This window comes from Embiotoca jacksoni, unplaced genomic scaffold, assembly GCF_022577435.1.
Source record: "Embiotoca jacksoni isolate LCO1_2020_lvr unplaced genomic scaffold, fEmbJac1.0.p SCAF_13, whole genome shotgun sequence".
NCBI lineage: Eukaryota > Metazoa > Chordata > Actinopteri > Embiotocidae > Embiotoca > Embiotoca jacksoni.
In genome coordinates this window covers 9480910-9504134 of record NW_027185263.1, presented here as the reverse complement: position 1 = coordinate 9504134, position 23225 = coordinate 9480910, and the positions used below count along the sequence as shown (strand labels likewise).

Here is a 23225-nt window from a genome sequence, read left to right as displayed (position 1 = left end):
CAGTGTTAACATTGCAAACACTTGTTTTCTTGCAGGCTTTAAGAATCAACCCAGTGCTCCCTCCAGTGGATAACTGTAAAAGGGCAGCAGCAATGACACGGAGCTGTTAAGTTCTGATTGTAGAAGAGGCTCATGAAAGGACAAATTAAAAACAAAGGCTAAAGATACATGCCACTTATGGATTCATAGTAGTTAGTAATTAAATTAACGACATTAAAGAAATACACACTGCATGCAAATAAGTAGCTGCAATTATACCATCAATCATGACAAACCTTGATGGAAACTGTCCCCCCACCTTTCAAACACTGAATAATGTATTTTCCATTTCATATGCCCCTGAGCCTAGCTGATAGACATTTGTAAATTATGAGCAGCACTTGTCAGTGAGGCGGACTACACCTTGGAGAACACCAGCAATCACAGTCATCTCTATTATTGCTGTTATCCCAAGCAATCACTGTTGTATTCTTGGTTGGTTTATCATACTGGGGAGGTGGCTCTGTGCTTTGTCTAAAATAATGAACATTCCCGTTTCCTCCGGCTAGCCAGACACTCATTTATCTCCACTAAATGATGTGAAACACTGTGGAGAATGAAGTAATTAGAATGTGGGGATAATTAAAATTGTCCCACTTTGCCTCTTCCTCCTCAGCCCATTGCCGCCATGTGACCGCAGGCACTGGGTGAAACGAAGGAAGACACAATCCTCATCACTTGGGAGCATTTCCAAAGAGGAAAGTGGGGAAACAAAAGAGTGATAAACATGAAGGGAAAAAAAAACAAGTAACACAGATTTAAGAAGAAAAAAAAAAAAGAGAGAGAGAGAAATTACATGGTTTTGGTATTTCCCATGGCTTTTGTGTAAATTTGGATTGTCTTTGCTGACAAAAGGAGCATCCAAGTGTTCAGGCTAAAGGTCAGGGCTCACAGCCGGCTGGAGAGCTAAGGGAGCGGGCTGTTTGAGCGCCAGCAGCAGCCTCATGTTGTTTATGGAAATGAACAGCAGGGGGTTAGTGATGAAGAGAAGGACGGAAAAAGGACCTGAGATCAGAGGGAAACTGGAAGGACAGGAGGAAAGAAAGGGCATTCAAAACAAAGGACAGTAGGATAAGGAGACTGGGAGATCAAAGGGGACAAAACTGAGCTGTCGTGTCTGAGACAGGACATGGTCACATTGTTGCTCTCAATTATGGGACCAAAATATATGACAGTAAATCAAATAGCCGGGGAAAAAAGGGGTACAGAAGAGAGAAGATGGGAAAAAAATTGCAGCAGATAGAAATTAGGACACAAATCAGACAGCACGTGTTAGATTGGAGCAGGGTGGGGGGAGGGGGGGAGGTGAGATGAAGATCATAGACTTTTGGAGCATTTTATACTGGTAACCTGTTCTGATGTATTAGTTTGCTGTGAATTGTTTTTCCTTTCAGTACAGTTCAGACTAAGTATTTGGATTGTGTTTTGATCATTTTATTATTATTTTGGCTATGTGGAGGAGATATAGTCCTTATCGTACCCAAAGTGGACACATTCATGAGAAGTCAGGTATTTAATATTTTATGATGGTGATGCTCCCCAAGACTGTCGCTGTGGCCATTCTTCAGCAAGTGGAGTGCAGCTCAGTTCAGGTATGATCAGATGACCGACTCGGCCAGTAAAGGACTGTCCACCTCTTCACCCTAAAAATGTCTTTGGCTGCTTTGGCAGTTTGTTGAGGATCATTGTCCTGCTGAGTGATAAAATGTTTTACAGTAGGTTTTGATGCATTTGGCTGAATTTGAGCTCACAGAAGGCTTCTGTAACTCTCAGCACTCATCCTGTTGCTTCGGTCAGAAGTGATCAATAGGGCGCCAGTTCCATTGGCAACCATCCAAGCCCAAGCCATAACACAAGCACCACAATGCTCGACCAATGAACTACTCCTTTTCTTTCGAACCCTTTATACATTTTCCTCTCATCATTTTGATAGAAATTGTTCCATAGGGAAACTTGCTCTGTAACTCAACCGGTTTTGTTTTGAATGATTTAGCAAACTGCAACTTGGCCTCTGTTGTCTTATCCTGGTTCTTGAGAAGCAACTATAAATGCCTACATCCTGGAGAGCATTCTCAACTTGCTGTTTGATAAAAGGGGTTTTACTTTGACATGCAAATAATTGCCCAAGACAATCCTTGGTCTACCAGCTTGTTTGTCATTTTCTAGTTTTTCTGTATGAACCTGCTATTTAATAACGTATCTACCCAGCAACATTTTTGCTATTTTGATTATGTTCACTTGCATGGTCAGGACAATATCTCGCACACAGTTCTTTCAGTGCTGATGTAAAGCTACCTGAATTAAAGCTGATATTTAGCTCTTTAATGTAGCAGCCATTATTACATTTCAAACAGACTTTGTTGATAAACAAAAGAAAAAAATGTGTGACGGTCCAAATGGTTATGGTCTGGACTGTATACGTGGAACAAACTTAAAACAAACAAAAAAAGAAGCATATGGCTATGCATTAAATACAGTCATCTGATGAGTATTTTGTTTCATGTACATTCTAGAGTAATTTTGTGCTGACTAAAGACTATTTTTAGTTCCCCTGCATACACACATCTGCGCTCATTTAATGGTGATAAAATTCTACAATTTGTTTCCACTACTGTATACACAATGTACAGCTACTCTGGCACTGGTAACACTACATAAATGTTAAAACATTCAAATGATTATATCACTCTATTTAAAATGTGTTATATAAAAGATTGCATGCTGCACTGTGTTTTCTCTTGTTTCACTTGTTTGGAATGATTTGAACCGATTTGTTCCAGCATGCAGAGAGCAGGGAGCCTAAAATAGCAAAGCAAAGTCTTTTAAATGTTTATTAGAAAACTGTGCTGAGTTTCAAACCACTTTGTAAAGATTAAGCACGAACTGAATGTTTTCCTCACGTCCAGTGCACCAACAGTGAGTTAAGCAGGCCTGCCACCCCTATTAAGCCATCCTGGCAACCCGATCTGTCAGTAGTTTTCTCATACTTTGCTTTCAACTAATAATGGCACAATGGAGTCGCAGAACGACTGCTCTACAACAGGACTGAGATTAGACTGGAGCCGGCTCTGACCTCACCCCGTTAGTCCTCCCTCGAGACTGAAACTCACTGACACACAGCCGAGAGGGAACCCAGCGCTGTCTCATCCCTTTCCTCAGCTTTTACTCATGTCTAGGCTATCAACGAAAACAAATTTTTACGTTGGTTTCTGGCTATCAGACATCGCCATGGTAATGTAAGTGACAACCGTATCCAAGGGAGACTGGCTGGCACACGGCCTGTTCCAGCAATCACACCACCGACCTTGATCAGACCAGACATAATCGTAATTACAAAGTGATGCTGTTCACTCACTCTTTCACTCACCTGTCTGTCTCCATTTCTGCAGAGCACACACACACACACACACACACACACACACACACACACACACACACACACACACACATCCAATACATGCTATGCACACATTTGTTTATGTGCAAGGACCGACACACATGCTACAGTGTAACAGTGTTCAGCGACAGTAGGTTAAAGAACTCAATAGAATTTACAAATTTACTGTAACCATCAAGTTGGACTTCATTTTGCTAAAACAATTTCCATATCGCATATATTAGTACGTGTAAATATGGTGTAAAAACTGTGCGCATGAGTCAGACAATTTACACACTTGTCTTTGATCTGTCCGTCCCAAAAGTAGACTTTGTTAAACAGGTCACCAGTATCACATGAGAAAAAGCCACTGAGAATCTTCCAGCTTTTCAGACAACCAGTTTCCCCTTTGTAGCTTTCTGGTGAAGAAATACTTCTTGATAAAACCTGCCAAAGGGTTTCTATATAAACATAAAACACAGGGACTCTCACTGTCTGTTCAAGCATACATCCAGAATGTTTTGGATTGTTGATCAATGGTGTTTTCCTTTGCTGTCTGAGATGAAAAGTGTGAAAGTAAGAAATGAACCACGCTACATTTGAAGCCATTGGGCAGAAAGGCTGCAACAAAACAATTCACAAACTAAATAGCAAAGCTTCTGGTCTTTGTCTTTTGTCCGCAGCAACACATCTGACAGTGCGTGTACAAAACCCCATTCTTTGTAAAACTAAACTGTTAATCCCCTTATCTGTTATGTACGTTCGGTTTAGAGTGTATACATATCGCTGTGTCTTTGCAGGCCAGATCCTACCTTCTGACCAGTCCCTGTGCAGGTTTTGTCTTCCGGATGTTCTCCGGGCCTCTGCAGGGTCAGTCGATGTCCTTCCTCCAAACTCTCATCTGGGCTCTCGAGTGTCAAACCCGACACCTCGTCCAAGATGTCTTCTATAAACAGAGACAAAAGAGAGATCTGATGAGGGAAGAGTGCACAGATATGATACGATATGATATATTTCAGAACTTCTCTCTGATAGTCAATTATAGCATCTTTCCTTAAATCGATAAACCAACCTACTCTGATTCTCTTAGTCAACACTTCTTCCTTTAATGGAGTTGAAGTTTCTGGGTATCTTTCTGAATGTATTTGAAAAAGTAACCTGCGAGTAGACATCCCTACTCCTTGAACATTCCCTTTACCACTTTCCACCATAATAAAAATATTATTTTTATAAGCAGGAAAAATCTCCAATACAGGCTCCTCTGTGTTAAAGAACTCCTGTGTACACCCGCCTCCTCTTAAGCGTGACATCATCATTACCTCCATCTGGCTTCTGAAGTCTTTTACTCTCCGTCTGACCCTTTGCATACGGCATATCCTCCACAATGACAGTTCCACACTGCTGAAGGATTCATATTAATATTCATACTGCTCTGAGTCCCCGTATAAACAATGCCAGCTTGTCAGCCTGTGCACTGCGAGCCCCAGTTTGTGAGGAATACAAATTGTGCCCTTGCACAAATAAAAAGAGCAGGTCAGAGGAAGGCTGGCGGCTGCCTGCAGGTTAGTTATCAGACAGGAACCATGCATAATTAGCAGATTGCCCTGTTCACCCTCTGCTTAAAAAAAAGATACATCACCATATGCAGGCTCCCCTTTTTTTTCACCACACAAAGTTGGGAGTTTAGAGGGTGCACAAATCATACAACACAGGAAATATGAATACAAAACTAAAAAGGACAAAAAGTTTCGACATTAAAGCTATCTTGTTTTCTTTGTTGTCAAGCAATTCCTCTTGTAAGTGTTAGCCAGAATAGTCCCATTCCTTCTGAATTTAACAAAAGAAATATGTGTTACATAACAGCATGAGGCATCTTAGGGTGTGGCTGGAGTGGTTCCTGTCTGACAGTCTTTCTCTCAGTCTCTGTGTCTTAGGCTGAACAGAGTTGCAAGGTTAATACATCAAAAGCTATATTTAATTTTCATTCTTTACCTTCTCCCTTTTACCTGATTTGAAGGCCAGCAACAGATCTCTATTGCAATTTAAAACTGTTGAAAAAGCTCACCACATTTGTCACTCTCTTTATCTCGAACATGAAGCCTTACCTTGGCTCTGGGAGAATACGTCTGTGGCTGGGTCCTGCTCTCCATCGGAGCGCCGGGGTGGAAGGGAGCACAGCACCCGAGGGTCCAGGTGGGGCAGGGTGCTGACACTCAAGGTTAACGCTTGGTTCACAAATGCAGCCCTCATATCGTCCATTTGGAGAGCAGATGCAGGTTTACCATTGAGCAGCAGAATCTCATCTCCTACTTTCAAACCTAATGGAACAAAAAGTAAGAAAACAAAGCGATAAATTTCTAATTCTACTTGTACAGGGCAGCTCTTAAATGCTGGTAAAAATGGTGTCCTTCAAAGTGGATTGATTTTGGAAAGAAATACACTGCAATACTGAAAATAGAGTCCTAAAAAACAACGCACGGTAAGTAAGGGATTTATCTGTGAGTTCATGATCAAACAGCAAAACAACATCCAACACAGAAGCTTTTCTATGGGCCCTCAACTCAAGAGCGCTAATGTGTTCAAATTATCTAAACAAACACAACTTTAGCACCATAGGCTTCCTAACAAGCAGCTCTGAGACAAATCAGACATGTTGGGACTCTAATGTGTTCCAATACATTAAAAATGCATCCTTCCATGCTTGCTTGCTTGCTGGAGGCAAATCATGATCTAACAAGACTGGAAGGATCTAAGAGGGAGTTTGTTCAACCTGTCTATTTCTGTCCTGTCATCATGCATATGAGCTATATGGCACTATATACAAAAAAAGACACCAGTGACTTCCCTGAAACACAGCTTCAGTTTGAGGCTTCTTGTCTTGCCCCTCCCCCTGACCACCTGTGCCCAGCTCTGTTAATTGAGAATTAGCACTTAATTAGCAGACCAATCAGCAGCCAACCTCACCAATAAACCTGATTGGTTGCGACACCTGCTTAGGGGCTCTGACAGCGGTCTCACCTGCCCTCGGTGCAGAATTAAGTGACACAAAGCCTTTTTTAGTGACATGATCTTTTCTTCCAACTTTAGGCTCATTTCATTGTCTATTGTTATAGAAACAGCAGAGATTTAGCGATATGATTTTTGTAATGCGATGAAGGAAACAGACACACAGTGTATATATATATATATATATATATATATATATATATACATACATATATATTTTTTTATATATATATATATATAGACACAGCAGGCACACATTTGGCCGTAAGTTATGACCTAGTTGTCTGGAATGTGAAATGTCAGCTGTAGCAGAGTCTTTATTGGACAGAGAGAGATAACCCCTCTGGCCATATACTGCTGTGTGTGTATGACTGTGCGTGCGTTGCTGTGTGTGTTGCATGTATGTGTCTTTGTGTGTGCTTCTGTCGGGGGGGAGGGGGAAACAGGAATTACAGTGAGAGAGAGAAAAAGACCCTTCGGTGCTCCTTGTCCAGGGCTGGCCTGGTTTCTGCGTATACCCTGCAGAAACTGAAGCGTGATCTCTTTCATGCCCCATTCATTCTCCTCATTCTTAACAAACCACACGCCTGCACATGCTCATCACATCGCACGCAGACCCACTACAGTCGTGCCTGACATACTTAAGTCAGTGATTCAGCAGAATATAGTGTAATATTGCAAAAAGAAGCATTCTGTTATCTGGATGCCAAAAGCTTTCTGTATTTCCACTCGCCTATAGAGGAGGATAGTCGGTACAGCTGCGTCCTCTGGCTGCTGGCAGAATGCTAAGCTAGCAGCTTTTAGATTGCTAATACACTGAGGGGCACAATCTCACACTTGAGTAACCTTGGCCTGACCCTGGGATATAAATAGTGGGGCATGTTATTTTCTATACATTAGTGTTGTATCTACAGCTCGGCGGCATGTTTCTCAAACCCATTAGATCTCCCCGCGTTGGTAAAGAGATAGGGACCAGTGAATGGGGGTTGATCTCGAGACCCAGTTGTTCAAAGCAGACAAAGGCATTTAGTTTTTGGTCTCAGGAAAGAAGAAAGCCATAAATCAACAGCTCCTATCCAGTCTTTTCATTTACTTATTTTTATTTTGGCACAGAATTCCTTCGGGATTAAAGTCAGGAATAATTTGATTGGCAAATATAGAATATGGAACATGTGATTCATGTCGTTTTAGATATAATATATTTTTAGATAAGTTCCCAGATGTTTTCCAACTACTTGCTGTTTTTTCTATTTTGAGGTTGCTGGTTGTTATCATGTGGACATAGTGAATGAGGTATTTTTGGCTGTGAATGACCTCCCCATGGACTTCATTTTTAAGTTTATAAATCCTTAAAAAAGGCAAGGTGTGCTGAAAGTTGATCCACATAATTTATGAGCATGCAGCTTTTATCTTTTCTTTTGACAAAACCTTTTTAGACAGAACATGCATTTACTTTTTCTCCATCTCTCCTCCACCCCCATTCTAAGCCTCTATACTTACCTCTCAAAAATAAATAAATAAACTATGTTAGCTGAGAAGCTGATGAAGTCACACAAAGCTACACTGATAAGATGTCATGTGGAATCAGGTGTTTCTCATGTTTGGGTGTTGAGTGTGTAATGTCAGTTCAAGAGAGAAATATCTACCAGGCATTTACATACCCTGTACATAACCTGTGCTGGTATTTCACTCAGATTCAACACAGTAACTATCCTGTTTTTCTGTTTACTTAAAAAAAAAAATTATATTTCTGAAAATCAACTTTCAGGATAATAAAAGTACAGAACATTACACGTTTCATGTTTGGTTGTCCATAAAAAAGGAAATGGGTACCTTTAGCTGCAGCCAGTCCTCCTGCTTTCACTTCAGTAATATGGAGCTGTTGCACCCCATCCTCATCTATAACTGCCACAGAAAACCCTATAGGCAAAGATATTTAGACACAAAGAGATTCATTCATTAATTCTTTGAGACCCCTTTGAAATATCTCCATTTGACAGTGTTCACTGCTGCACCATAACAACGGAGTGATTAGATCCACTTAAGACCACATGTGCTCTCACTGGGTCATTCCCATTTAGTCATTAACAAAGCATGACTCAATAAAGTCCATTACAAAATCAGTTTGATCCAGAATATAAGAACTGAAGGCTGTTGTCAGAGACAAGCATACCAAATCCGATGGTGCAGGACTCGGTTTTGTCAAACCGGATCACCTTGGTGGTTTTGGAGCAAATCTCAATCTCTTTGTAGAGCTGCAGATAAACACAAACACAAACACAAACACACATACAAAATTTAATTTAATTGGCATAAGAATGGAAGGATAGCAATGTTGTTGGATGGATGAGGTCATGTTATTGCTTTTGGTAAAGAATGAAGAGACTCATGTATTATTTATTGTGGCTCCTTAACAGAGAAATTGAATGTGAAGGTTGTGGGGTCAAAAACCCCTCACTTCAGGTCTGTGAAGTGAGTGGGTGCTCAGACAAGGCTTTGACCTGACCGCGGCCGGGAGCATAGACACAGCTGTGTGTACGAAGCAACCGACGGGAACAGAAGTCTGCAGTGTGCAATAGCCTTCGCGGAGGAGAAATAATAATGTAATATCATAGACTGAGGATGAAAGACAGTGAAATGAGTCACTGATCAAAGAAGGAAGATAAAAGAGCTCTTGAGGAAAAGAGCGAGCTATACAATGATTGTTTTGAGAAAGATCTCAGTGTATCACCTACAAAGCACCGTCACAAAGAGAATTCATTTTGGGGTTTACCATGGCTGAATGATGTGGCGGTGAGGTCTTTTTTAAGGAGTCTGATTGTTTGTATGAATAATAAGAAAAGTCCAAACATAGGCACACGCAATAAAAAAAAAACGGGTAGTTCACAGTGCACTTGAAATACTATTTTGCATAATTTATAGCACATGCAACCGTGCTTCTTTTGCATCCAGGGAATTTTGTATGCATTGCAAATCCAATCAGCAATGCAAGTCATAAAACATGCAGAAGCATGCATCCATGTGTGCCAATAAAGACACAAACATTTATTAATAACAAGGTGGAGACCCCAAAATCCAAATGGGACACTGTCTCAGCTGAGACTGCAATACAACAAAAGTAATACACAAACAAACTAAATTCCAAATGACGCAGTGAAATACTCCATATATTAGATTATTTATTGGATATATAGGATATTCAGCCTGCATCACACGTCATTACCACAGTGCGTGTTTCCTCACCAGATCAGAGATGTCCTCTTCAAATTTGGGAATGTACAAAAACATTTGGTTGTCAACCCACACCTTCAAACGCAGGTAGTAGCCGGAGGGGTCGATCTTATGGGTCTGGGGGCAACAAAACAGGAGGGCAATGAGCAAAAATACATAGTTAAGTTGAGGAACCAGCTGCATTAGACAATCATAAATATTGTATTCATTCCCAGTTCAAAATAATAATATTTTTTTTCTCCCTGTGATGTGAATCTGAGTCCATCTTGTAATGTAACACGTGGATAACATCTTTAAACTAACCTATCAAAACAAAACAGCCTTACCTTTATCACAGTCTGTAACACATGACATACCCTGTTTAAAGGATGCAGATATATACGTATTCAGCCATGCAACTGATCCACGTATGTCTGCATGTATGTAACACACAGCACTATGAATTAAACGCTCCAGTTCCCTGTGATGTGTTTATGGCATGTATGCACGAAGGCCCAGATGCACACACATACGTCTGTCTGTTTTATACATGTGTCTCAACCGAGTTTTAACTGTAACATACACGTATCATTAGGCATCGTTATTCTATGTGTGCCTCTGACTGAGACCAATTAGAGAGAAGAGATGAAGTGGAACTGAAATTGACAAGACTGTGTGTGACATGTGCAGTCTTTATTCTAAGTTAAAAAATTATTAAAAGATCTGTGACGCTGAGAGCACAGATGACATCCACAGCACTATTCTGCTTTCCTAGAAGTAAAGGAGAAAGTCTTACATCTCATTTATCATTTGATTTATATTAAGATTTACACCAAAGAAGACAACATCTACACCTTCAATCTGTATCTAATTATTCCTGTTGTTTTCCTGTTACCACAAACTAAACTTGGAAAAAAAATGTGGGCTTTTACATGTTTGCCTGTCTTTAGTTGTCAACAGATTGTAAGATGGTCAAATTTTATTATTATTATGTAACTATTTATGGTATTCTAAACTAGCTTCAACGAGACTGCAGTTTTATTAGACCTCATAATTGCGTGTGTTTGACGAAGCTGTAAAAATTAATTATTTGGAATCTCAGCAGCTTGACTGTTACCAATCTTAGTTATGGCAACAATGTGTGTTTATGTATGTGTGTGCACAACAAAGTTATGTGCTATGAAAAAGAAAAGGTTGGGCCAACAGTCACTTTATATTGTTGAATAAGTGCATAAATTCTGGTGTGTAATTACCACCCTTACTGTGCAATGTATTGTACAACACACACTTCAACCTCATAGAAACAGGCTTGTACTTAATAAACAGTCTCCTGTAATTTCCCAATTGCAGTGCTATCAATAATGGCTCACCTTGCAGATGGTGCTCAGGACTTCCAGCACTGTCTCACCCGGCTGTATGATGGCCAGGACAGGCTGATTGTTCGGCAGACACACCCAGGAGGGTTTCAGGTGATCGGGAACCCAAATATCGCTGTCTACGTTTTGCTGAGGAAGACTTTTCACTGAGCCTTCTCTCTCCTTCTGAAAAATACAACACACACACAAGAGGGTTTCTGCATTTTTGAGCAGCTTTTGTGCCAAGAAAAAGCAGACAACGAGCCAACATTAATATAATCATGAAAATGTTTCAGTGCACGATGAGATCCAGAAAAAAAAAAAAAAAATTCTGTTATTCACAATTGAAATATAATATATAATCCCTCATTATTTCTTGTTCAGAAATGCCACCAGATTTGCTGATATTGATTAGACTGGAAACAGGTGGGGCCTGAGCACAGCAGCAGATCTGATTACAAAATCGAATTCATTTGTGTTGATGAGAGCCTCTTGATACATTTCATCCCTGCATGAGTGTGTGTTTCATATGTGTGTGCCCTTACATTTTCATGGTCGAGTGTGCATTCTGTTTAAACCATCGTCTGTGACCTTTAAGCCCTTCAGCCTGACCTCCGACAATCTGGCAGCCATGTTGTCCTCTACCTTCTCTCGCTTGTCTCTTCTATTTGACCTCACGTTGTCTGTAACATATCTCCTCCAATCAAGTAACAGCATCTACATTTATTCTTTCTTTCCTCTATCGCACCTTCCTCCCATTAATCATTGTCTCTCCTTCTGGTGCCCTTTCCCCTATCTGTACATCACTCTATCAGCTCCCTCCCTCCTCCCCATCTTTCATCCATGCCATACAATCTGCTGACAGTTAACAATCAGGGTTGGTGGTCCCTGTTATAATGAACTTAGATTTGTCTGTATCTGTGTGTGTGTGTGTGTGTGTGTGTGTGTGTGTGTGTGTGTGTGTGTGTGTGTGTGTGTGTGTGTGTGTGTGTGTGTGTGTGTGTGTGTGTGTGTGTGTGTGTGTGTGTGTGTGTGTGTGTGTTTGTGTGTAAATCTCTGTGTTTGAGAGAAAAGGAGACAGAGAAGGAAATAGAACAAACTTGCGACCTCACATTTTTGTATTCAAAAACAAAACACAAATACACACAGTTATCAAGAAAGACACACATACATTTTCTCAGACAGACAACAGACTGGGGGGCCTGTAACTAGTACCTCCCCCAACTCCCTGAACTCCCAACCCTGCTCAGCACCATCTGGTTTCCCTCCTGGTCTATCTAGGATGCCTCTGCTGGGGGGGGTTAAGGGGAGTGTTTTTGGAGGCATACTAAACTCTGCTTTTCCCTCATTCCCCTTTAAAGCCAACAATGGGATTCCCCAGAACAAACAGAGAATGAAATCTGGGACAAGCCCATCAGATGTGAACATTTGGAACTAATTTTGATGGAAATGCTCGTTGAGAAATCCTAAATCTTTGTCACTGATGCAGCATTTCCAGCTCTATTTTATCACCGACTGAGGCATGTTACATCTCGTGCATTTCTTTAAGGTCATCCCATACCCTGCCAGCTGAGGATGGGCGTGGGTGGAAGGAAATTGATCTCCCATTCTGCCACTGGGGGCCTCCTCAGCCAGAGCCTGTTATTGCTGCAGAGTTTGCTTCTATCTTCTGGGTTCAGACAGAGGCCTCTCTTTCCTCTCCCCCCTCATTTCTGCTGCCTTTTACCAGCTCTCATAAAATATGGAGTTGGCATGCTTGTCCTTGCACAACCCATGGGTAATTGGACATGTTTCCTTACAGTGCACAGGAATTCACCACTTACCAGGCTGTGATAACCAGAAACCTATTTTTCTCTCTGAAGATATTCATTATTTGCAATTGTCTTTAAATTGTGGTCAATACAGCAAACACATGAGAGCACAGATGGTGTGAAACTGCCAGGCCCTTTGGTGGCAAATGTCTGCATAATTTGTTGAAACATCAGAAAGCTAATGATCTGAACATATCAGATCAAATTTGTCTCAATGGGATTAGCCGACAAAAATATCCCTCCAGTTGATAGCCTATGTGATGCTGATGGAGCTGGAATAGCCTGGAGCAAATGAAAATCGGAATGGGAATCTGTCAGCACTTATCTGGGAATGTTGTTTGAACTAAAAGACAATGGAGACCGAGAATAATGGCATTATTTCTGGCAATGACACAGAATGGTCAGAAGTGAGACAAAAGAGGAAGAAGCTCTCGACCCAAGTTCACGCTGCAAAGACTTGAATAATAATTTGATGACTGATGCAGGAAGACAAACAGCTGCAGAAAATGAAAAAGGCTGTTTATGTTCTACATATGAACTCTAGAATTATCTGATGATTCTAAAATTGAGATTCTACAGCTTTTAAAGTTTTATAAGTCTGCAAATTTCTCCAATCACTCTTTACCGAGGAGGGAAGTGGATGTCTAAAAATGTTAAAGGACGAGCTTGAAAATGACCTCAAAGAAATGTGCAGTGGTGCGGAAGGGTGCAGTGATTTTGTGCCTCCCCCAGATAACCCACCAAATGAAGAGCGGGGCACCAATAAGATGAGTTAAGTGAAAAGAGGTGGAAAATCCAGCAATGTTGCTGGCCTCAGGGTTTTAAGAAGCCCCATAACCCATTATACAAGTGCAAAGATTCATCAGATGCCCCAGTAATTCTTCTCTTGGCTTACAAGAAAGGCAAACAATGACAACGAATTAGCCTACAGCTACATGTGCTCTGGTTCTCTGTAGTGAATCCAATCTCAGATGAGTAAGGAGGAACTTTGTATTTGGCCTTTAAGATTATTACTGTATGGACATAAACATTCACTGTATCTGTTGTGACCTTTGTCATCTCCCTTTGTCTACAGGATTGGAAATAACTACAATGGAAATGGAGATGTTTATGGTGATGGTGCTTTTGGCTAATAAAGGTGGCCGAGCTCTTACAGATTTCTCACTGGCGGAGTCTTCAAACATGCGCTCCAAGGGCTTTCTCACAGGCTCCATCCCGTCAGCAAACACCTGCAGTCACACAGAGCACAGTAGGAAACATCAAATAAACCCAAGTACATCACCTATGGAGCAGTTTTTACAGCTACAGCTAGATCAGTACAAATCTGGATATTTATCAACCTTGTGAACATAGAATGTTTTGTATTATTTATTTCTGTTGCATGTCAAAAACAAAAGGTCAGTTTGTCACAAATTTAGTAGCTAACATGGATCATCACCAATATCCAATTTCACCAATTCTTAATTCTGGCAGTAAACAATGACATCAATTAAAAGCTTGTTGTAAGAATGTGTTGTTATGGAAACCTGGTCAATTGAAGGGTGCCCCTTGGTCTTCCTCTTGGAGGTGGTGTCCAGCCCCCAGAGGGAGGAGAAACGGCTCCGACGTTTGCTGAAGGTACGAGGCATTGCTTGGTTCCGCCTCCGGACGCTGCTCTCTGTCCGAGCGGACACCTGTGACGGTGATAATTACAGAGAACAGGGTGTGAATAATGGAAAGTTTGATGATACAAACTGTGTCTTAAAGAGGAATTGATTTTCTAATAAATACAGCCCATTAAAAGACTTCTGTGGCTTTTCTTTGTAGATAATGATTCCATATTGTGTAGTTAATATCAATTCTTATTTATTTCCAACTCACTTATCCATATCTAATATTAGCCTTACTTAGTTTACATCTAAATGACTCACAGCTTGTTTGACTCCTCATTGGTAATTTTTTGTGCATTTGATATTTGATACCAACCTAATATACTTTGCTCTTATCATATTATTGAGTCGCTGCTCAAATGAATGGAATAAGAACAAATAAGGGGACTGAGAGACAGTGCATGCTCTTTACTGACAGTAGTGGCTCCCTGTCTTTGTGTGTCTCTTTTTGTATTCATTCTTGCAAATGCACTCACAAGCTTGTAAACAAACATAAACAAACATTTTCATCATCCCGGTTTGTACTAGTGGCACACACTGAGTGCTTTCAACCTCCCATCTCTTTCAGTGACCTACTAGCCGATCACAAAGAAACAGCTCTTGGCATTTCTGGGTTAATTCATACTCAACAACTTTACTATGAGCAGCTCAGACTCCCTTTACATTGTATATGTACATATGACATACATGCTGCAGTTCGGTCAGTGTGTGCCGTCGCCTCTCGAGTCGCTGCTCATGAGACACACACACATCAAGCATAACAGCTCAAACTGTTTTCAAGAGTCCTCTTATTTAAGCTGTGTGCAAAGGGCCTTTTTCCTGCCTATTTTATTACGCTGTCTCTTTTGGCCAAAGATAATAACAAACCCCAATGAATAGAAGGTATTAATGGAGAAAGTAAAGGCAGACAAACTTAGAAACATTCCTTTTGTGACAGAGGAAAAAACTGCAGAGTTGAGAGAGAGTACAGTCAATTTTGCTGCAGGCAAAATGAATTAGTTTATTCGAACACTTTTGTATTTCATTAATTAGCTGCCACGCTCTGTTCTTTATTCTGTAAATGTATTTCAATTCAATGTAAATCATTTAAAGTGTCGTTTTACGCGTAGCAAATATGTGACTGTCCTCATAAATGTGCTCATTTATAGCAATATTTGATAAATGCAATTACAAAGTTTAAAACAGGGAAGAAAATGGGATGTGATAAAGAACACAAAGGGAAGGAAAATAGAGACGGGTGAGACAGAAAAGATGAAAGCATGAAGAAAGATAGCAGAAAAAAAAAGTCAGATAAGGAAAAGGAGAGAGAGAGACAGAGGGAGATAGACACAGACAAAGGAAGTGAGGGTGTAGGCAGTAAAAGGAAGGGGAGGGCAAGGGGCAGAGAGTGTTAAGCCTGTTTGTGGGAAAGTGCCTCGGGGATGGCAGCTTACTAACAGAGTTTATATTGATCCACCAATCACAAAAAAAAAACACTGTCAATGTCTGATGTTGTGTGTGTGCATGTGTGTGCATGTGTGTGCATGTGTGTTAGTGTATGTTTGGCTTATCCGATTGCCTGCTAGTATGAAACTGGCCAACAGAGATATTTGCTTCCACCTCTTCTCCGCTTTGCTCTTTGTTTCCTGGACGATATTCGGCAGAGCAAACAGCCGCATGATACACGGAAGCATATACATCACTCCATCTATGGTGCTGTTCCCTTCTGTACATTCTTGGAGCGCTCAAGATGACAACACACACGGTGTAGAGCAGTGAGCTAATACCTTGGCTTTAAGCCAAAGGCGAAAACAGACGACAGCAATTGATGAGAACAAATTGGCATTGGCATTTTATCTCCAGCTTTCAGGACAGTTTGTATGAGAATGATCTGAATGTGGCAGTGAGGACAGTGTGTGTAAGGGTGTAAATCTCAGTATGTACTGTACCAATCTGGTGACAGGTCAAATGTAAGAAAAAAAAGATGAGCATAGGTTTCCAGAGTTAGGATGTATTTGCTTTTTGTTTTACTTTCTTAAAAGGAAAGTTTGGATTTTGGTTACACTTGAGATAAGAGTTAGAAGTCACAGCTGAGATTTTTGGGTTGTCAAAGTTACTTGAAATGACTTTGCACAGAGTAAATTAAAAGATGAATATGAATATGACATACATCATGAGGTTGGCCAGGTTGACAGATAATTCAGACCGACACTTCTGCTCCGACTTCAGAGAGATGTGAGAAAAGTGAGCAAGCTTTGGTCCTTATTCATGCATATTTTGACTTGGGCTGATTTGGGGTGACAATCGGCTCCACTTTGCTCATGCCCTGCTTTGGGCCAGTGTCAGAATCAAACCAGTAGACCTTGCTTGTTCAGTTGGGTTTTCACCTTGGGTTACATGCAGTATCTATTTGTTTGAAAATTTGTCAGGCAAGCAGCAATTCTTGCTTTCAGTAGGCGTATGTGACAAGACGCTTCTAGCCAAATAAACACACCCACTCTCCAAGCTGGGCTGCTATTGAGGGTAGACAGTTGGGAAACTCTCACGCAATGCCGAGTGGAACATGTAGCGACACGTGGGGCAGAGTTTGAGTTTCCGATTAAGCTCCGAGCTCTGATTAGGTTTGGGAGCAAAATTAAAGCAAGTTGGGAGATACCTGAGTGAGCAGTCAGACACCATTACAAAAAAAATGTGTGTGCATGAATGTGCATAGCGCAGAGACAGATTTAATCCTACCAGTGCATGGAAGGAAGAAACAGAGAAGATGCCCAGTCGTCCCATGGCCAGTTTGGTGGGACGGGAAGCGAAGCCCAGTAGGCGTTTGGGATTGGGGGGTTCGCCGCCCTGCAGACTGGCCAGGTAGCAGCGACAGCGGAAGAGTTCTATGTGGAACCGCTCCAAGTTCTGCTCCCACAGGAAGATCTAACAGTGAGAAAGATGAGTAAAAAGCGACAGTGATGTATTTGTGATTATGCAACATAAGCAATCTTTGCTGATACGATCCAGATTCATCTATCAAATGCCTCCATATTTGGCCACTAATGAAACCCACAAGGGTGATAAAGAACACACACACAAAAAAAAAAGCTTAACTATGCATAAAAGATGACTTTGTGTTCGATGGTTATTTGGTCCTTTCAAGAGGAGTGAGATGTGGGAGTGCTGCTGCCCCTGTGGAGAGGTATTACTCACCAACACAACCCCCACCAGTTGCCGACCTGCTGTGCTATGTGCAATGTATCACAGGGTGGGCCGTGGGAGGTGGAATACAGGGACACTCATGAAACACAAACTAAACTTATGCAATATAATATGCACTGGTTGTTGTCATTACCCATTTGTTTATACAAATAAATACAACTGCTCTTTCTTTGAGTCTTTTCACTTCAAAAATACAATATGGCAGTTTCTGAGCATTATGTCTATTAACATAAACTCAGTAAATTATTATGGTTACAGATATGGATCTTGAAATGAGTAAAATGATGATATAACCTACTACTCAGGTTGAGGTTTTCTTTTCTCCTTTGATGCCAGTTTTAGTAAATGTGCCTTAATTGTAGGCAATCAGAGTGCTTTCTCATGAATGGCAATTGTTCTGCATGATTGACATTCACCACTTCATGGTGCCTTTTATGTAAAGTTTGTTTCTCTATCAACCAAATACCACACACATAAATACATAGAGACTTGCTCAGACAAGTAGGCCTATTATTAATGATCACGTTCTTAAGCTTGATTCCAATGTTTACATGTAGGGCTGCTTTAACAATCAGCAACTCCAGACTTGCATGGAAAAGGAATAAAGCTCTGCTTCATGGAAAGTGAACCAAACTGATCCTAGAAAAGCTTTCAAAATGTATCTGTGTCTCTTTTCAAAACAGCTATTAAATATAGAAGGATTATCAGGAGACTTTAGGTTCACCTGCTCGCTAATGTATGTGTTCCATGTGTTTCAGCATGTGTTCTGGATATTCTGCATTATGCTGCACTTGCATGTGTTTTATAAATGAGCACCAGTTGGGATATTTGAAAACATCTGTGGTTGGACGGGCTCCTTAAGAACATTTTGTGTGGATGACGCCACTCAGTATAGATGATTTAGTACAGAGATTTCAGCGTGTGAAAGCAGCAGTGCAGTTCAAAGTTACAGAGATGTGTATCTGTAAAGCCCCTGAGATGTTTTCAGTCAAGTCAACTGGAAGCTAGAGATACAAGTAGAGATCACAAACCTGGTTCATATCAGCATCACAGGGATGGAAAGTTTTACTAATTTGCAGTATGACAGTATAAAAAAAGGTTTTCTGACACTGAGACTTCCTCTTGTGTCTAATGGGTGTTATTTTTGTCTTACTACAGAGTTCCTGACGCACAATTCAGCTCCCCATTTACCTCCATACCTGCTCAAGTATGGTCTTTCTCTTCTTGCCATCAGTGACGGTGGAAAGCTGCATGTCTCCCATTTTCTTCATCTTCTCGTCCATGTCAATCTTCTGCTCCAGCTTACGGATCTCGGTTCGCAGCAGTCGCACGGTGTCCTCCCTGTGGTGCTGCCGAGCGAGAGCAGTAGCACATGCAGAGTGGATTGCTGTGATCCAGTTCTCCAGTTCTGTTTGGGCGGATGTCTGCCAAGACAAGGGGAAAAAAAAAAAGGGGGGGGGGGAAGGTAGCTGGTGAAATCTTTGAAGAATACGTCGAAGGGCTTAACAAAACAAGGTAACAATAGAGAGGAGATGAAATTAAGAAACTGACAGCTGAAAGAATTGAAGTAGGAGTCCCAATATCGGCCTCTGGAGGAAGGTGGCCACTATAATCTCATCATCATTTTATTACTTATCTTCCTATTCATGGATTGAATGTCTCTGTGGAGAGCTGTCATGCATATAAATAGACATATTTTAATATCACACAATGCTCACTGTGGCGGATCACTGTCACTGTATGACAGTGTGGCCTTTAAACATGTCAAACACAAAACAAACACATGGACACCGGACTGTCTTATCTACCACACATTGGCTAAAGGTCATGTATTTGTGTGCCACACACAAACACACACACACAAATCACCCAGGGGAAATGATCTCTCTTCCTATTTACATCCATCTGACTCTCCTGTTGTTTTGATGTTGTCATGTAGTCCCAAAAGACGATGAAGTGACTGAAAAACTGTGGACCCCCTTTTGGTTAAGGACTATATAGTGTACAAAACTACTGTTGCGTAATTGTAAGTTTGCGTAAAATACTTCCCTTCCCCTTTTGTTTTGAAAGGAACAGAAGTGTTATGTCACATGCGTGTTTTAAATTCCAGAGCCTCTTTTACCTGGAAGAGGAAAGCATCTCCCACTGAGTTGCTGAGGCAGAAGACAAAGTCCTTCTTGGGATGTTCAGGTACGGCCTGGACAATGCTGTTCTCCACCCACAACGCATGCTTAGGAACGCTGTTATGGTCGATACCAGAACGTCCATCTGACTCATACAGGAAAAGGGTGCAGCCTTGAAGAAGACAGAAAAGAAAGAGGTCACATTAAGTACTAGATTTACCAGCTGATATAAATGTCTGAACATGCATTCAAAAATACAACAAAAACTGCACAAAAAAAAAAAGTAGAGTATATCAATGTTATATTGCTAATTTGAATTTATACAACCTAATAACAAAAACATTACAATAATGCACCAACATTGTAAGTTATTGGTGCAAACTTCTAACATGGGGTCATGAAGATGAGGCACATTTATTTATTTTTAGGCTGGTGGACAGAAACAGTGGAGGCAGGCAGCTGCAGATGCTGTATCTTGTGCATTTCAATAGAACGAGATTGGATTAGACACGGATCCCAGCGTAAAATTAAATTGTGATGAGGCTGAGGAGAGGAAATGCAAGGCCACACAGAAGAGTGTGAGAGAGGACAGCAGGGGTGACAACCAAGGGCATGGACTGTGTTAAGACTGATGCGATTATGGTCTAACATGAGAGACTGTTTGGGAGATGCTTATCTCAAAGTGACGGTGGAGCTGCGAGATTTTGTTAAAAGTGACACGTTTGGTCATTTGTTCCTTTTACTATCAAACTGATCAACAGATCAAAAGTAAAGGGTATATTAGGTATCTAAATACATTAATTGGTTGTTGATATATTTTCAGTTGCAGAAGCAATTTAGCGCATGGAAAACAGTGTCTGTGTTCATTTGAGAGCTCACGAGGAGCCTCTTGATGGCATCAAGCTCTTAGGTGCACACCCTGTCAACACAATGTCCTCAGTTGGAATGTGGAGGAGACCTGCAGTCCGTTGCCCCACAATTTCTGCCATTCCCCACTGTTCCCCAAGTATCAAATACAGATAAAACAAATCTTCATCATAAAAGTAGTGACTTCATGCAACACCTTTCAGGGAAACCCAGTAGTGTTTCCACTTGCGCTTTGTTGCAGGTTCCACCTTCTTGTTCTTCTTATGAACCAAGAAGTTCTTCACAGCCAGAGCCCCTGCTTTCCTGACTGTGCCTTGCGCACAGCCCATCAGAGTGTCCGAGGGATACGCACCACTGAGCGTGCCGCTGCTCTGCTCATCACTTACAGCAGAACCTGCCTCCTCCGTGCAGTCTCTGCCCTGATTTGTCTGAGAATGTGAGTGAAAGATGACAGGATTAGAAACACAGTAAATCAATCGTACACATCTGTATTTTAAAGAAATACACATACACACACAGGTGAAGAGTAACTCACCCAGGCTTGATTGTCGAGCTCCTTACGGAAGTTTTCATACACTCCCCCCCTGCCTCCTTCACCCCCTCTTCCTTCTCCTCCTCCTGCGCTGCTGCTGCCGCTGTCGCTCCCGTTGAAAACACTGCTCTCAGTGGCTGAGTACACTGAGAATGAGGCCGACATGGCCTTACATCGCCTGGACACCAACTCTCCGTCCCCATCTATCTCCGTGGCAACGCCATCAATCCCACTGTCGCCGTACTCGCTTCCCTCGCCCAAAACGGCCGAGATGTCCTGTCACCAGAAACAGAACTGATTTATTCAGGGATGGTCAATGTATGTGAATAACCCAAATATAAACTAGTGACGTTATAAGTACAGACAGAGAGAAGTCACAGTCTGACTGACCTGAATAACTAATTTGCCAGTCTACATAATGCAAGAAGTTATTTCTCTCAAATCAACCTGACAGCTCAGGCTACACAAGAGTTTTCTGGGCTTACATATGTGTGTGTAAACATGTTGCTCTGTTGCTTTTTTGCATCTCAGTGTCTTGTTTGTACACAGGTTTTTCCATGTATTCCTCATAAAAGAAAGCTTTTCACTTTGAGCAGGAGGTTTTCTGTCCTTTCACCAAACTGAGTCTCCTTCTGTGCTTTTTTTTATCTTTGTTTTGCTGTGTTGTCGGTCTATTTATATCCAACAACCCCCTCCACCCGGCTAGATGAATTTATAATAAGCACTTAGGGTGATCTGCTATCCAAGGGTGCTTGGGGGTTCTGGGAATGAGTTGAAAGAAAAGCCTGGTTCCCTATTTTTATACTTCCTTTTTATTTGGTAGCTTTTTTTTTTTTTTTTTTATCAATGACACGTGAAAATTATAGAAAACATACAGTAATTCTTTATTCTACTGATGTAGTCTTATTTTTGTCTATTGAATCTCTTATTAACTTCCTTTTTAGTGATACATTACCCTGACTTTGCTTTATCTCTTAATCTTTTGAGTTAATCTACTTCAGTAAGATCATGAGAAAATCTTCTAAATAATGTTCAACATGTGCTTTGTTGTGTATATTTATGCGTGTAAGGACAGTGTGTGGGGAATAACAAGCCCCACAGCGAATTTCTATCTGACTCCTTGTAATCCCCTTCCCAGCAGCATAAATATACACACATGCTTGGATGTGCATACACATAACATGCATACACACAGCTGCAGAATACACAGCGGAAATATTTCCGGTTGTCAACAAAATGTTAATTGCTCAATTGACTGTTGCCTGTGAATCCCCTGAACTTCGACACTACTGGCAAGTCCTCTATCATTCTAAGTTTATGGAAAGGAAAGACAGAATTCCAGACAAAAGTAGACAAAGAAGACATTTAGCCCAATTGCTCTTTTGTTTCCTGAGTATATTTTAACGTGATCAAACCTGAGTAGTCTGTGCTCGTCTTCCCTGGAAGGCAGGGCACGGTGCAGCCGCGATCCCGAGCCCCACCAAGCCCTCGGAAAGGCAGTGGGAGCGTCGGCAGGGGAGCGTGAATGCTCCATAGCCGCCACCATCCTCATCGGTTGGAGACATCAACCCCTCCTCTCCTTTTCTGTCTCCATCGCAGACGGCTTCTCTGCGTTTTTTAGCGTAACGGCTCCTCTGTCCCCTGAGGCCAGGACTCTGCTGGCTGCACAGATGGTCCAGAGACGATGCCCTTTCAGCTGAGCCTGGAACATACACAGGTGGTTATTGTAGGGGAGTGTGTGTGTGTGTGTGTGTGTGTGTGTGTGTGTGTGTGTGTGTGTGTGTGTGTGTGTGTGTGTGTGTTAGCAAGGTGAGTTTAGTGCATTTTGATAACTGTCAGTTACTTTCACATTACTATGCCATATTGATCCTTGTCCATGCGTGTCTGCGTCCTTCTGTGAATCTGTATGATTTTTGTGAGTGATTGTGAGTCTGTGTGCGTGTGTGTGTCTGTGTAGCCAGCCCGTGCATTATTCTGAGCTACCCAACCACTTATGGCAGCGCTCAGACCTTCAGCAGCTAAGTTACCAGCCACCGCCTGCTGTCACGCTGAATTCCCGCAGCTCCTGCACAGTGCC

General features: G+C 41.4%; 1 protein-coding gene across 1 annotated transcript in view; it reads right to left on the bottom strand.

Moving 5' to 3' along the window:
- tiam1a (TIAM Rac1 associated GEF 1a) overlaps window positions 1–23225 on the bottom strand; it is a 54874-nt gene that overhangs the window by 13196 nt on the left and 18453 nt on the right. The window contains exons 4-17 of the mRNA XM_069146329.1: window positions 22564–22850; window positions 21152–21424; window positions 20813–21044; window positions 19749–19921; window positions 18826–19050; window positions 17162–17347; window positions 14324–14470; window positions 13952–14026; window positions 11002–11172; window positions 9665–9769; window positions 8595–8676; window positions 8255–8341; window positions 5521–5733; window positions 4228–4361 (exon numbers count right to left, since the gene is read on the bottom strand). Coding sequence (XP_069002430.1) covers window positions 4228–4361; window positions 5521–5733; window positions 8255–8341; window positions 8595–8676; window positions 9665–9769; window positions 11002–11172; window positions 13952–14026; window positions 14324–14470; window positions 17162–17347; window positions 18826–19050; window positions 19749–19921; window positions 20813–21044; window positions 21152–21424; window positions 22564–22850 — 2390 coding nt within the window. The remainder of the gene's footprint in view (window positions 1–4227; window positions 4362–5520; window positions 5734–8254; window positions 8342–8594; window positions 8677–9664; window positions 9770–11001; window positions 11173–13951; window positions 14027–14323; window positions 14471–17161; window positions 17348–18825; window positions 19051–19748; window positions 19922–20812; window positions 21045–21151; window positions 21425–22563; window positions 22851–23225) is intronic.